Genomic DNA, 13,468 nt, shown 5'->3' with positions numbered 1-13,468 from the left:
ACTGCTGGGATTACAGGCATGAGCCACTGTGCCAGGCCAACTTTTGTATTTTTAGTAGAGATGGGATTTCACCATGTTGGCCAGGCTGGTCTTGAACTCCTGACCTCAAGCAATCCGCCCACCTGGACCTCCCAAAGTGCTAGGATGACAGGCGTGAGTCACTGTGCCCAGCCTGAATGATGATTATTTATTTTCCATTTCTCCTGCTCCACTGAGCTCTCCCAGGGCGGGCATCACCTATTCATCCGTTCGTTCCACTCATATTTATCGAGTGCCAGGCCCCGTGGTAGGGGCTCCCTGCGCACATGTGGCTTATCGTCATCGAGGAGCTCTGGCCCCAGCCTCCGGCTTGGCACAGAATCACTCAATGGTTTCCAGACAGCGGATGATTTGACAGGCAAATGGGCGAAGGGGTTGGGATGGCCTCCAGGGCTTCCAAAACGCATGAGGGTGAGAAAGGGCCCCACTGCGAGCTGGCTCCAGGCTGCATTGTGCATCGTGGCCAGACCAGGGAAAAGTCCCAGGTAACAAAGATCTAAAAACCAGGACCAGGGACAGTGGCACACCCCCTCGTCCCAGCGCAGGCCCCTTCTTGCTCAGGTCCGAGGCCCCCCGAGGTGTGGGCCGATCACAGCCCCACCCTCACCAGGCTGGATGGGCTTGGGGTTCTGTCTTATACATGTCCAAAGACCTAGGACCTATCAGAAAGCCAGTCTAGAACGGACCATCCAGCTCCTGGGATCAACAAAGGCCACATGTTATTAGGTCCACAAAACACCAGGCACCTGGCATGCCTTCTCGACACAGCCTGCCGTGAGGAGCCTCAGCTGTCCTCAAGGGCTGGCTAGGTGAGTGACAGCTCAGCCACACTCCTCATCAGTGCCCTGCACTGTCTCACAAAGAACCCTCTGCCCCTCACTCCCAGTTCCTGGTCAACATGGCTAACAGGAGACACTGCTGGTAAAGCCAGGGTCTTCTCCCCTCCGTCTTGCTTCAGGGGACACCGCCAGCAGTGCCTATGTCCTTCTTGGCACAGCCCTGCCAGCAGCCCTCCTAATTGTAGTCCCAGCTTCTGGGATCTGGCAACACTCCCTCTCCCTCAGGGCAGTAGTGGCTCCTGCTAGTAACCATCTCACAGTTGCCCACTCCCCACGAGACTACCCCTCTCCTGATCTACTGAGCCGTGGTCACCTGCCCGACCTGAGCCTGGCGCATCTCTCCTCTCTGCTGCCACACCACACATTGCCACGGCCCAGATCTCAGTGCACTCCCTCTTCCCCAGCCAGACCACAAAGGAAACACATGCCAGCACGGCAGGTCAGAGGCTGTTTCTTTATACAAAGGCAGACAATAGGGACCCCTCAGCATGCTGCTGCAGTTCACGGGGGCCCGTCCCACCACTTCTGGGGAGAGGAATCAGGGTGGGGGCGACTGCGGCAGGGGAGAGACACTACACAGGCCTGGGACCGCCAAGCACACCAGCTGTGAGCTCCTGAAGGGCAGACGCACGGACACAAGGACACTGTAACCACGAGCACGGCACAGCCACAGGGAGGAACGGTGGGGCTGGGGACAGACATCGGCAGCCACTGCCAACCGCTGCCCTCTTCTGCCATGAGTTCCTTGGCGAGGAGTCTTGTCTGTGTCACTAAAGAGCCACGTGACTTTGTGATGGCAGAACATCTCGCTTTCTGCACCTGTAAGTTGGGCCAGTACGCCGTACTCCACAGGGCTGCCGTGAGTGCAGATGAGACTGAAACAGGGACACTGATCAAAGTACCCAACACAGAGCCTGGCACATACAGGTGTTCAATAAATAACTTCTGTCAGGAGAATCTCGAGGAGGACCTTCAGAAGGCCAAGTGAGATGACTTCCCTAGCAATTCTCTCAGGGCATGGGGACCCTGGAGGACTCCTTGGAGCCTGCAGCCCCCGGAGTGCCCAAGGCCCCAGAATACACCGTGCCAGGGCTGTTCACAGGGGTGGGGGGCTGGACACCCAGGGAGGTACCTGCAGAAGCCGGGTAGACACTGGAGGAGGTGGGGTTTGGACCAAAGTGGTTCTGCACATAGCACAGGCCAGAGGCAGGCTGGTACGGAGGCAAGGTGGGCATGTGCCCGGGGGTGCAGGAGGGCCAGGAGGCCAGCTTCTGACCACTGGCGTGCTGCGTCTGGGACACAGGGTGGCTTGGGGACAGATGAGGGTGGCAGCTCTGTGTGGGGTAGGAGCCGGGCACCGGGTTCAGCCTGGAATGGAATGAGAGAGAAAATGGTCATTCAGCGAGTCACGCCAAGGTCACGGTATCTTGTCGTGCTTGAGGTTGACCCCGCTTTCTAGTACAACATGCCTTGGATGTTTTCTGTGGCTTGCTTTAAGTACCAACTGGGAGAAAGGTTAACCTCAACCAGTCAGAACACAGAGGCCCAGAGAGGGCAGGACCAGTCACAGTCCTACAGCAAAGGAGTTGTATGAAAGGGCACTGGGTCTGCCACTGAGACCACCATAGGGATGACCTGCTCACAGCAGCTTCCAGACCAGATGGAGCGTCAGGACTAGGTCACAGCCGCCAGTGCCTATGTGGCTGGCTCGACAATCCTGCCCAAAGGGATTCAGGTTGGGCGCAGTGGCTCACACCTGCAATCTCAGCACTTTGGGAGGCTGAGGTGAGCGGAGCCCCTGAGGTCAGGAGTTCAAGACCAGCCTGACCAACATGGAGAAACCCTGTCTCTACTAAGAATACAAAACTAGCCAGGCGTGGTGGCACATGCCTGTAATCCCAGCTACTCGGGAGGCTGAGGCAGGAGAATCGCTTGAACCCGGGAGGCGGAGGTTGTGGTGAGCCAAGATCACACCATTGCACGCCAGCCTGGGCAACAAGAGTGAAACTCTGTCTCAAAAAAAAAAAAAAAAAATTAGCCAAGTGTGGTGGTAGGCGCCTGTAGTCCCAGCTACTTGGAAGGCTGAGGCAGGAGAATCGCTTGAACCTGGGAGGCAGAGGTTGCAGTGAGCCGAGATCATGCCACTGCACTCCAGCCTGGGCGACAAAGCGAGACTCCGTCTCATAAAAGGAAAAAAAAAATTTTTTTTTAAATTAGCCAGGCCTGGTGGCATGTGCTTCTAGTCCCAGGTACTTGAGAGGCTGAGGCAGGAGGATTGCTTAAGCCCAGAAATTCGAGGCTGCATTGAGTTATGACTGTGCCACTGCACTCCAGCCTAGGCAACAGAGCAAGACCCTGTCTTAAAAAAAAAAAAAAAAAAAAAAAAAAAAAGGCCGGGCGCGCTGGCTCAAGCCTGTAATCCCAGCACTTTGGGAGGCCGAGACGCGCAGATCACGAGGTCAGGAGATTGAGACCATCCTGGCTAACACGGTGAAACCCCGTCTCTACTAAAAAGTACAAAAAAACTAGCCAGGCGAGGTGGTGGACGCCTGTAGTCCCAGCTACTCAGAAGGCTGAGGCAGGAGAATGGCGTAAACCCGGGAGGCGGAGTCTGCAGTGAGCCGAGATCCGGCCACTGCACTCCAGCCTTGGCGACAGAGCGAGACTCCGCCTCAAAAAAAATAAATAAATAAAAGGCTGGGCACGGTGGCTCACGCCTATCATCCCAGCACTTTGGAAGGCCAGGGTGGGCGGATCACGAGGTCAGGAGATCGAGACCATCCTGGCAAATACGGTGAAACCCCGTCTCTATTAAAAATACAAAAAAAATTAGCTGGGCGTGGTGGCGGGAGCCTGTAGTCCCAGCTACTCAGGAGGCTGAGGCAGGAGAATGGCATGAACCCAGGAGGCGGAGCTTGCAGTGAGCCGAGATCACGCCACTGCAACCCAGTCTGGGCCACAGAGTGAGACTCCGTCTCAAAAGAAAAAAAAAAAAGAATTTTTATCAACAAGAGTCTCTGAGGAGACAAGCTGTCCAAATGGCCATCTTGCTGCCAAAATAAACATGTGTGTCATGACATGGCCCAGAACCCATTGTCAGGCTACCTGAAACACAATACTCTGTTCTGAGCGTCTGCTGCAGGCCCCAGACCTGAGGGACTGGACTCCACATCGCGTGGAGAACACAGAAGGAACACTATCTTCCTCTTAAACCCTAAGATCTGCCTGTCACAGCGAGGCAGGATCAGACCCAGCACTGGCTGTGGCAGTGTCTGTGGGGCTGATTGCAATTCAGCATGGAAGAACTTTCTCATCAGGGGCAGTCTTGGAGAGTGAGCTCTTGTTTTGAGGGGTATGCGACATACAGCTGGAGACCACCATCAGCTATTACAGAGGGGATTCCTTGGTGACAGACAGTCCTCCAGATTCAATGAGAACGACTAAAAACCACAAAATACCTGGTCCTAAACGTACAGTCTCCCCCACACTGAGACCCCAGGAATCACTTGTTTGAAGCAATAATGCAGTGAGTCCACATTTGTTTTCCCAGCGGCCCTCCTGGCCTTTTAGAAAAATAGTCCAAGGGCTCTGAGCTGTTGACAGCTAGGAGCACCTCTTGGAAGATGCTCCACGGGGCAGCTTCCTATTCAAAAAAACCCCACATCCAGGCCAGCATGCAGGAGAAAATTTACTCCGCAGTTGGTGGTGGGCCAACAAGGGCCATGACCAAGCACCTTGCCTTCTGATACAGTTTGGACGTTTCCTCTGCTCCAAATCATGTGCTGAAATGGATCTCTGGCCGGGTGTAGTGGTGGGCGCCTATAACCCCAACTATTCAGGAGGCTAAGACAGGAGAATCGCTTGAACCCAGGAGGTGGAGGTTGCAGTGAGCTGAGATCATGCCATTGCACTCCAGCCTGGGCCACAGAGTGAGACTCTGTTTCAAAAAAAAAAAAAAGAAATGTGATTCCCAGTGTTCCAACGCTAGAGGTGGAGCTGAGTGGGAGGTGTCTGGGTCATGGGGGCAGATCTTGCGTGAGTGGTTTGGCTTCCTCCCCGCAGTAATGAGTTCTCCCTCTGTGTTTAGGTGAGAGCTGGGTGTTTAAGAGCCGGTACTGCCCTCACTCTCTCAACGTGTGGTGCCACCTCCACTTCCCCTATGATTGGAAGCTGCCTGAGGCCCCAACTGAAGCAGATGCAGGTGCCATGCTTCTAGTGTAGCCTATGGAACCATGAGCCAAATAAACCTCTTTTCTTATAAATGACCCAGGCTCAGGTATTTCTTTTTTTTTTTTTTTTTTTTTGAGACTGAGTCTTGCTCTGTCTCCCAGGCTGGAGTGCTGGAATGCAGTGGCACGATCTCAGCTCACTGCAAGCTCTGCCTCCTGGGTTCACGCCATTCTCCTGCCTCAGCCTCCCAAGTAGCTGGGACCACAGGCATCTGCCACTACGCCCAGCTAATTTTTTGTATTTTTTTTTTTTTTTTTTGAGACGGAATCTGGCTCTGTCGCCCAGGCTGGAGTGCAGTGGCCGGATCTCAGCTCACTGCAAGCTCCGCCTCCCAGGTTTACGCCATTCTCCTGCCTCAGCCTCCCGAGTAGCTGGGACTACAGGCGCCTGCCACCTCGCCCGGCTAGTTTTTTGTATTTTTTTTTTAGTAGAGATGGGGTTTCACCATGTTAGCCAGGATGGTCTCGATCTCCTGACCTCATGATCCGCCTGTCTCGGCCTCCCAAAGTGCTGGGATTACAGGCTTGAGCCACTGAGCCCGGCCAATTTTTTGTATTTTTTAGTAGAGCTGGGGTTTCACTGTTTTAGCCAGGATGGTCTCGATCTCCTGACCTCATGACCCGCCCGCCTCGGCCTCCCAGAGTGCTGGGATTACAGGTGTGAGCCACTGCACCCGGCCTAGGTATTTCTTTATAACAATACAAAATGGATGAACACGCCTTTCCCAGCAAGCTCCTTTTTTTGGGGGAGGACCACTGAAGGAAAGAAAACATCCTACACTGTGAGGTCTCGGTATGGACAGAAATCAGCGGAGAACTCGGAGGCAGGAGGCGCTGGGAACAGTGGGGAGGGAGAGAGGTGGCCTCCTAAGCAGGGGACGTGCTTCCAGATGGCTTTTCTCGATAGCCAGGCTCGTCTCAAATTCCTGACCTCATAAGATCTGCCCACCTCAGCCTCCCAAAATGTTGGGACTATAGGTGTGAGCCACTGCACCCAGCCCTGTCTGCACTTCTTATCAAGGCTACTGTGTGTCACAGCCCAGGCTGACCTGCAGTGGGTACGTCAATTAGATAGGGGCCCTCCTGCCCAGCCTGTCTATAAGTCACTCAGGATCACATGTTAAGTGTCCTCAAATGCCTTCCCTTTCCTGCTGTCGCTACTTCAGGAGCAGTTGTGCAGAATCCAGAATACTCAGAAGACAACTGTGCATGATTTTCCAATCTGCTGCACCTCATTTCTTTATCACTCGTGGCAATAAACCAGCCACACCCTCTACATGCCCTGGAGTTGCTTTAATAACAAGGTTAGGCCAGGCTCAGTGGCTCACACCTTAATCCCAGTATTTTGAGAAATCAAGGAAGGAATGCTTGAGACCAGGAGTTTGAGACCAGCCTGGGTAGCATAGCAAGACCCCTTTCCTACAAAAAAATTTAAGTTAGCCAGGCATGGCGGTGTGTGCCCGTAGTCTCAGTTACTTGGGAGGCTGAGGTGCGAGGATCACTTGAGCCCACAAGTGTGAGACTGTAGTGGGCTATGATCATACCACTGCAATCCAGCCTGGGCAACAGGACAAGACCTTGTCTTTGGAAAAAAAAAAAAAAAAGAACAAAAAAACACAGTAAGATTTAACAGCATTTGGCCGGGGGCAGTGGCTCACAACTGTAATCCCAGCACTCTGGGAGGCTGAGGCAGGTGAATCACAAGATCAGGAGTTCGAGACTAGCCTGGCCAACATGGTGAAACCCCATCTCTACCAAAAATACAAAAAATTAGCTGGACGTAGTGGTGGGCACCTGTAATCCCAGACACTCAGGAGGCTGAGGCAGAAGAATCACTGGAACCTGGGAGGCGGAGGTTGCAGTGAGCTGATTGCGCCACTGCACTTCAGCCCAGATGATAGAGCGAGATTACGTCTCAAAAAATAACAATAACAATAAATTAAAAAAATATATATATTTAACAGCACTTAAAAGTTCTTCACTTACTTCCGGCTCTGGGCTGCCCTCCTTTCGGCTGAAGACCCTGAGACGTACTTGAACACGGATATCCTCCTCATCAGGCTGAAGGGGAAGGTCTGATCGAGCTTCAGCGCCACTCGCTCTGAGAGGTCGATGGAATAGCAGTACGTGAGGCCATCTGAGGTTGGCGTGTTAAGTGAAATCTGAAGCAGCAAAGGGAGGAGAGCCGAACACTCCCTAGGGAGAATACAGGTTCCCACTCACTCTACAGAAGCCTTCATGCTTAGCACATCACACACTCTGGCTAGAGTTTGCGAAAACCCAGAGCCAAAGGTGCCTCGCTTTTTTTTTTTTGAGATGGAGTCTCGCTCTGTCGCCCAGGCTGGAGTGCAGTGGCGCGATCTCAGCTCACTGCAAGCTCCACCTCCCGGCTTCACACCATTCTCCTGCCTCAGCCTCCTGAGTAGCTGGGACTACAGGTGCCCACCACCACACCCAGCTAATTTTTGTATTTTTAGTAAAGACGGTATTTCACCATATTGGCCAGGCTGGTCTCAAACTCCTGACCTCGTGATCTGCCTGCCTCGGCATCCCAAAGTGCTGGCATTACAGGTGTGAGCCACTGTGCCTAGTCCAGATCCAAAGGTTTCTATTCACTGTAGAATTCACCGGGAATGCATGCACCCAGCAGCAGGGGGGTATTAATGCTGTCCCTTCTCCTACACCCACCCGTGCCACCACTTGCACCCTTCTAGCCACTGCAGTCAGTCAGAAGCCAGCACAAGCCTCTGCTGGTGTAGCGGGATGAGGCGGGAGGCTGTCCCAATATCCTCCCGAGGGACTAACACCTCTTGTCCTTTTATCCCAAATAGAGGGCACCTGCCTCAGTGCGACCATGTGAGCTTCATGTGGGCCTCTCTGGCTGTGCTTCCTCCATACCCTATCACCATCCCCAGCGACTTGCTGGCATCCTGGTTGGCTGATCTAAGTCACCCACCGATTAGGCAGCCACAAAGATTCAGCCTTTGAATAAAGGCTATGTTAGACTCTCCCGAAAAGAGCTTAGAAACAAAACTCAAGTTTCAAGCTAATCTTCAAGTAAGTTAACTGCCTATCAGAACAAAAGTCAACATTTTTTAAAGGAAAACAACAAAATCTAGAGCCCCTAATACAGCATTCAGTGTCTAGCATAAAATAAAAAATTATCAGATATAAAAAAAGTAAAAAACTAATTATGATCAGATATAAGTCGACCATGGTGGCTCACACCTGTAATGCCAGCACTTTGGGAGGCCAAGGCAGGTAGATCACCTAAGGCCAGGAGTTTGAGACCAGCCTGGGCAACATGGTGAAACACTGTCTCCACTAAAAACAAAATATAAAAATTAGCTGGGTGTGGTGGTGCACAACCGTAGCCCCAGCTACTCGGAGGGCTGAGGCAGGAGGATTGCTTGACCCAGGAGTCAGAGGTTGCAATGAGTTGAGATCATGCCACTGCACTCCAGCCTGGGTGACAGAGACTCCGTTTCAAAAAATAAAAAATAAGCCTAACTCTTACCTACTTGACACCCCAGACCCTCCAGCCTGGTTCACCCTTTGACATGCATTGTTCCACAGCTCTCTGCTAGGAAGGATACAGGCCAGCCCGATGGACAGCCCACAGACATTACTGAGGAAAGAGGTCTGGGGAATGAGCCACGAGGCGCCCAGGAGCAGCCATGGAACCAGGACTGAGGGCACAACCATGCCAAACACCAGGGCCCGCCTCATCCGAGAACGGACGGTGGTGACTCCTAGCATGGCAAAGGCCACTGGGGTGAAACCTCTGGCATCCTCCACTTCTCCCAGCTTCGACAGTGATGACACAGCCTCGAATGACAGGAAGATGATAGCAGAGAAGATGGCGAAGATCACGGTGAAGAAGCAGTGGCGGACGGTGCCCACGGTTCTCTCGAAATTGCCAGCAAAGCGCCAGATGATGATAGCGCCACAGAGCAGGGAGATGGGATTCTCGTAGACAAAGATGTAGGTTACCAGCCTGTAAACTGCAGAGGGAGCCGGGTTAGAGGCCTGGTGGTGGGTTGCTCCCAGGAGGGAAGCCAGATTATAAGCCGCTTAGGAAAGGCAAAGAGCCTTTCCTAAGAGAAGTGAGAGCCAGCAAGTCACAGCGAGTGACAGAGAAGTGAGAGCCAGCGAGTCACAGCAGGAGGCAATACAAGCAGTGCGTTCAACAATGAAGGACCCACAGCCTCAAAGGAGAGGCAGGAATATCTAATTCCTACACTTCCCCAGGCCTGGAGCAACTCTTAGTGGTAACTGACTTCCAGAGGGAAAAAAATAATACTTTTCAGTAGAGGGCAGTCTCTGAATTTGTAAAGTGCTTTATAATCCTTTTTTAGGTTTTCATACTGACCTACCTCACTGGGCAGTCTGAGGGTTAATTAAGTGTAACAGCTTCGGGGTGGATTGAGTGGGTGTCACTTAACACTCTGTGTGCCAGTCTCCTCTGCTGTAATCCTGACCCCTCCTTCCATAGTGGCTGTTCAGAGGAAGAAAAAAGGGACCATGAATTATTTTGCAGTTGTAAGAATTATAACACTATCATTAACAGTAAAGATTATAGAAATTAGAAGTCTCCCTGGAAAGCGCTTATCCGATCTTACAGGTAGACTGATACTTTATATGTAATAAGACATCAAAGAATCCTCCTTTTTCCTTTCTTTAAATTTTTATTTGCAGAGATGAGGTCTTGCTATGTTGCCCAGGCTAGCCTTGAACTCCTGGCCTCAAGTGATCCTCCTGCCTTGACTTCTCAAAGTGCTGAAACTACAGGTATGAACCATCATTCCTGGCCTACTTTTATTTGTCTAAAAGCACCTATCGCCAGGCATGGTGCCTCACACCTGTAATCCCAGCATTTTGGGAGGCTTAGGTGGAAGGATCACTTGAGCCCAGGAGTCCAAGACCAGCCTGGGTAACACAGTGAGACCCCCGTCTTTAAAAAAACACTTTAAAAATTAGTCAGGTGTGGTGATGTGTACTTGTAGTCCCAGCTACTTGGGAAGCTGAGGCAGGAGGCTCGCTTGAGTGCAGGAGTTGAAAGCTGCAGTAAGCTATGATTGCATCTCTGTACTCCAGCCTGGGTAACAGAGAAATACCCTATCTCTAAAAAAATTTTAGAAGTGGTTATCTCTAAGTAGTTTTATGTCCCTGCAGGCCAAAACACGACTAAACTCAAGGAGGGAGACCAAAGAACTGACGGTAGTACTGGACTTGGGAGTCTAAAGACTTGGAGTGGAATCTCGGCTCTATTACATCCAGGCTGGCTGAGTTTAATCATGTCACAGGTCCTCTAGGCATCAGTTTCCTCACTGTAAAGTAACAGAATTAGATTGAGGCCTTTAAATGTCCCTTACGTCTCTAATGATCATATATCCACAAAACTCACACCCAGGGAAGTAGTGAACTCCAGAAAGTGGGAGGTTAAGGTTAGGGTTGGCATTTTGCTTCTGTCCCTGAGGTGGTGCTGTTTAGGGTGGGGCGAACAGTTTTAGATTTGTGTAGGGAAGCAGGCTATGGAACCATATACCTCAGTCTGGCCATCTCCGGAGGCTTCATTATCTGAAGAGTACTTCATTATTTGTTGAATATTTCCAAAACTGAAATTCCCAGTATAAACATGAAACTAGAATAACTAGTATAAACATGATTCTACATGATTTGGAGATTATCTACCCGAAGGCTCTAGTTCCAAAACATCACAGAAAACAAAAATCTAGATTCCTATCTCAGTTGTACGACGCAACAGCTCTGCCATTCTCTGCATGAAATCTCAATCTTATCTAGGTCCTACGTCATGAGATCTTTGTGAGGGTTAAATGAAATTAATACATATGAGCATGTGTGCTTTGCAAAACAGCAGGAGATACACAAATTTCCTGTGTTCCTGAGGAAGACACGGAGACTAGGAATGTCTTCTAGGAATGGATGTTTATACTTAATAGGTCTGCAAAATGTCTCTCCCTAGAGAAAAACAAACACTTCTCTCCAAAGGCAGAAGACACCCTGGTACCCCCATGAGCTGGGAATGATAGTCAAGATTAAAATACAAATGAAAAAGCACAGAAATTCCAAATCTCAAGAGGGCAGGACGTTTATAGGGCTTATAGGGGTTTGCAGATAATGTCCAATTGTCGTGATGTAGGTGAGAGAAAATGTTTTTCAGTGGGGCTTAGGCCTAAAGCAGACGTAGGTGTGTATGTGAAACGGGAGGGGGAGAAGAAAAATCTTTACCCTTGGAGAGCGAGCATGGGTTTGCTAGCGAATGGATTCGGGGCCTAGACCAGTCTGGTGGCGACAGGGAAGGGAACAAATTCGGGTAGGGAAGGGATTACAGTGATGACGAAGATGGGGTCTGCAGACAAAGGTGTGGAACATGGAGAGCAAGAGACGGTGCTGGAGGTTGGTCCTCCGGGGGGTGGGCATAGTGATGCGGCGCGAGACAGGGGGAGACTGGCGGTGAGGCCTGAAGGGGTGAGTCCTGGAGGCTGGAGCCCAGGGACCGGCAAAGTCGGAGGACAAGGGCTCGCCCCGCGATCCCGGCCCGGCCCTGCTCACCTTGCCAGTTGCGCAGGGCCTCGGACTTCAGCGTGAGGCCCGAGGGCGCCAGGGGCGGCTGCAGTAGGAACAGACGAGGCCCGGAAACCAGCAGCGAGAGCAGCGCAGTGAAGAAGGTGGCGGATGGCACCTCGGGACACAAGCACCAGCTGCGACACCCGGGCCCCGAGGGCGCCATGGCCGCCGTCGCTCCCGCGCTCCGCCTAGACGCCGGCTGCCGGTCCTCTGCTCCTTCCGCCTCCTCGCGGCAGTTTCCCTTGGCAACAGCGGAGGAGCCGGCCGGAAGCCACACCTCCCCATGGCCAGCCCCACGCCAAGTTGCCCAATCCGGTCTCGCCGATCAGCCCGCCCCCGCGCGTGGGAGGCCGGGAGGTGGGGGAGGTCGGGGCCACTTCCGGGCAGGACTGTTCCAGGATCATGTTTGATTCCATCCTACCCGCGCCGGTACTGAAACTGCTCCTATAAACTTTATGAAATTAATCAGGGAAGAAGGGAGGGTGGAAAACAAAAATAAAGAAAGCTTGCAGCACACTCAGCGTTCATCACTAGGTCACCTTGCTCTCCTACGTGCTTGCTCGTAGCTCTGCCTGTCAGCTATGATAGGTGCCCATCGTCTGTCCTAGAATCAGGTAGACCCTGTCACAAGATAACGATTCCCCTTAACTCCATAGGTAACAACTTGAACATTATGAAACGTTTTCCCTCTGAGATATTCTTTCAGGCCCCGCATACCAGCATAATTACATCAGTTGTTCTGAAGGAGCTCACAGAAGCAGACTCATTGGGGACTGCAGTTTCCATATCCTGAGGATTTCATCCCCCTTACCCTGACCAGTCAATGACCTCAATTTTCCAGCCCATTACCCTTCACAGTGCCCTTTAAAATCCTAGCCTGGAACTCCCTAGAGAATATGGATTTGACGGTCTCCCCCCATCTCCTCCTAGGCAACCTGCCATCATTAAACCCTTTTTCTGCTGATAACCCTGCTTCCTCAGTGTAACTGGTCTGTTACTGCACAGTGGGCAGAGGCACCTGTTGGTCCTGTAACAATACCTCATGATTATTATGTCTTACGGCTCACAGAACTCTTTCATATCACGATCTCCCCATCTGTATTCATCCCTATTACACCAAAGAGGGAACAGGACTAGGGAGGGCCCTGGGTAATTCAGTTACATGGCAAAGACAGAATTAGAACTCAGTTCCTCCTGCTGTAGCCTGAAATTGGCCTCCAGTACAGCCAGCAGCTTCATCTTCAGACTGAAGAAAAGGGGCAGGAGGCTGGGCGCGGTGGCTCACGTCTGTAATCCCAGCACTTTGGGAGACCAAGGCGGACGGATCAAGAGGTCAAGAGTTGGAGACCAGCCTGGCCAACATGGTTAAACCCCGTCTCTAATAAAACTACAAAAATTAGCTGGGCACGGTGGTGTGTGCCTAAAATCCCAGCTACTCGGGAGGCTGAGGCAGGAGAATTGCTTGAACCTGGGAGGCAGAGGTTTCAGTGAGCCGAGATCGCACCACTGCGCTCCAGGCTGGGTGACAGAGCAAGACTGTATCTCGGGGGCAGAAAAAAAAGAAAAAGAAAAGAAAAGGGACAGGAAATGGGTGAGGGATTCTATGGAAGGGATTCAAAAGTTAGGGATGTAATAGAACACTCATAATCGAGATCTATTTTCAAACTTTACAGTTTTAAATGTCATTCAACTGTATGTTGAATGGATGCTGGAATGTCATTCCCCCAATTACAGATGTTTCTAAAGGGGAGGTAACTTGCCCAAGGTCAC

General features: G+C 51.6%; 1 protein-coding gene across 3 annotated transcripts; it reads right to left on the bottom strand.

The window, feature by feature from the left end:
• Positions 1–1,313: 1,313 nt before the first annotated feature.
• Positions 1,314–11,951, bottom strand: RHBDD2 (rhomboid domain containing 2). 3 transcript variants are annotated; one of them, XM_030932685.1, is made up of 5 exons: positions 11,684–11,951; positions 9,480–9,605; positions 8,704–9,111; positions 7,094–7,244; positions 1,314–2,246 (listed from the first exon to the last, which is right to left on the bottom strand). In XM_030932685.1, exons 3-5 carry the CDS (start codon positions 8,864–8,866, stop codon positions 1,889–1,891), a joined length of 672 nt encoding a protein of 223 aa, XP_030788545.1. In that variant the 5' UTR covers positions 8,867–9,111; positions 9,480–9,605; positions 11,684–11,951; the 3' UTR covers positions 1,314–1,888. The 3 variants fall into 3 exon arrangements, with proteins under 3 accessions (XP_030788545.1, XP_010385743.1, XP_010385742.1); XM_010387441.2 differs by having other exon boundaries at positions 9,484–9,605; XM_010387440.2 differs by lacking the exon at positions 9,480–9,605 and having other exon boundaries at positions 11,684–11,946.
• Between the last annotated feature and the right edge of the window lie 1,517 nt (positions 11,952–13,468).

The sequence above is a fragment of the Rhinopithecus roxellana genome, chromosome 6 (genome assembly GCF_007565055.1).
Source record: "Rhinopithecus roxellana isolate Shanxi Qingling chromosome 6, ASM756505v1, whole genome shotgun sequence".
NCBI lineage: Eukaryota > Metazoa > Chordata > Mammalia > Primates > Cercopithecidae > Rhinopithecus > Rhinopithecus roxellana.
The sequence above is the reverse complement of the archived record's forward strand: the minus strand, read 5'-3'. Positions and strand labels throughout refer to the sequence as shown.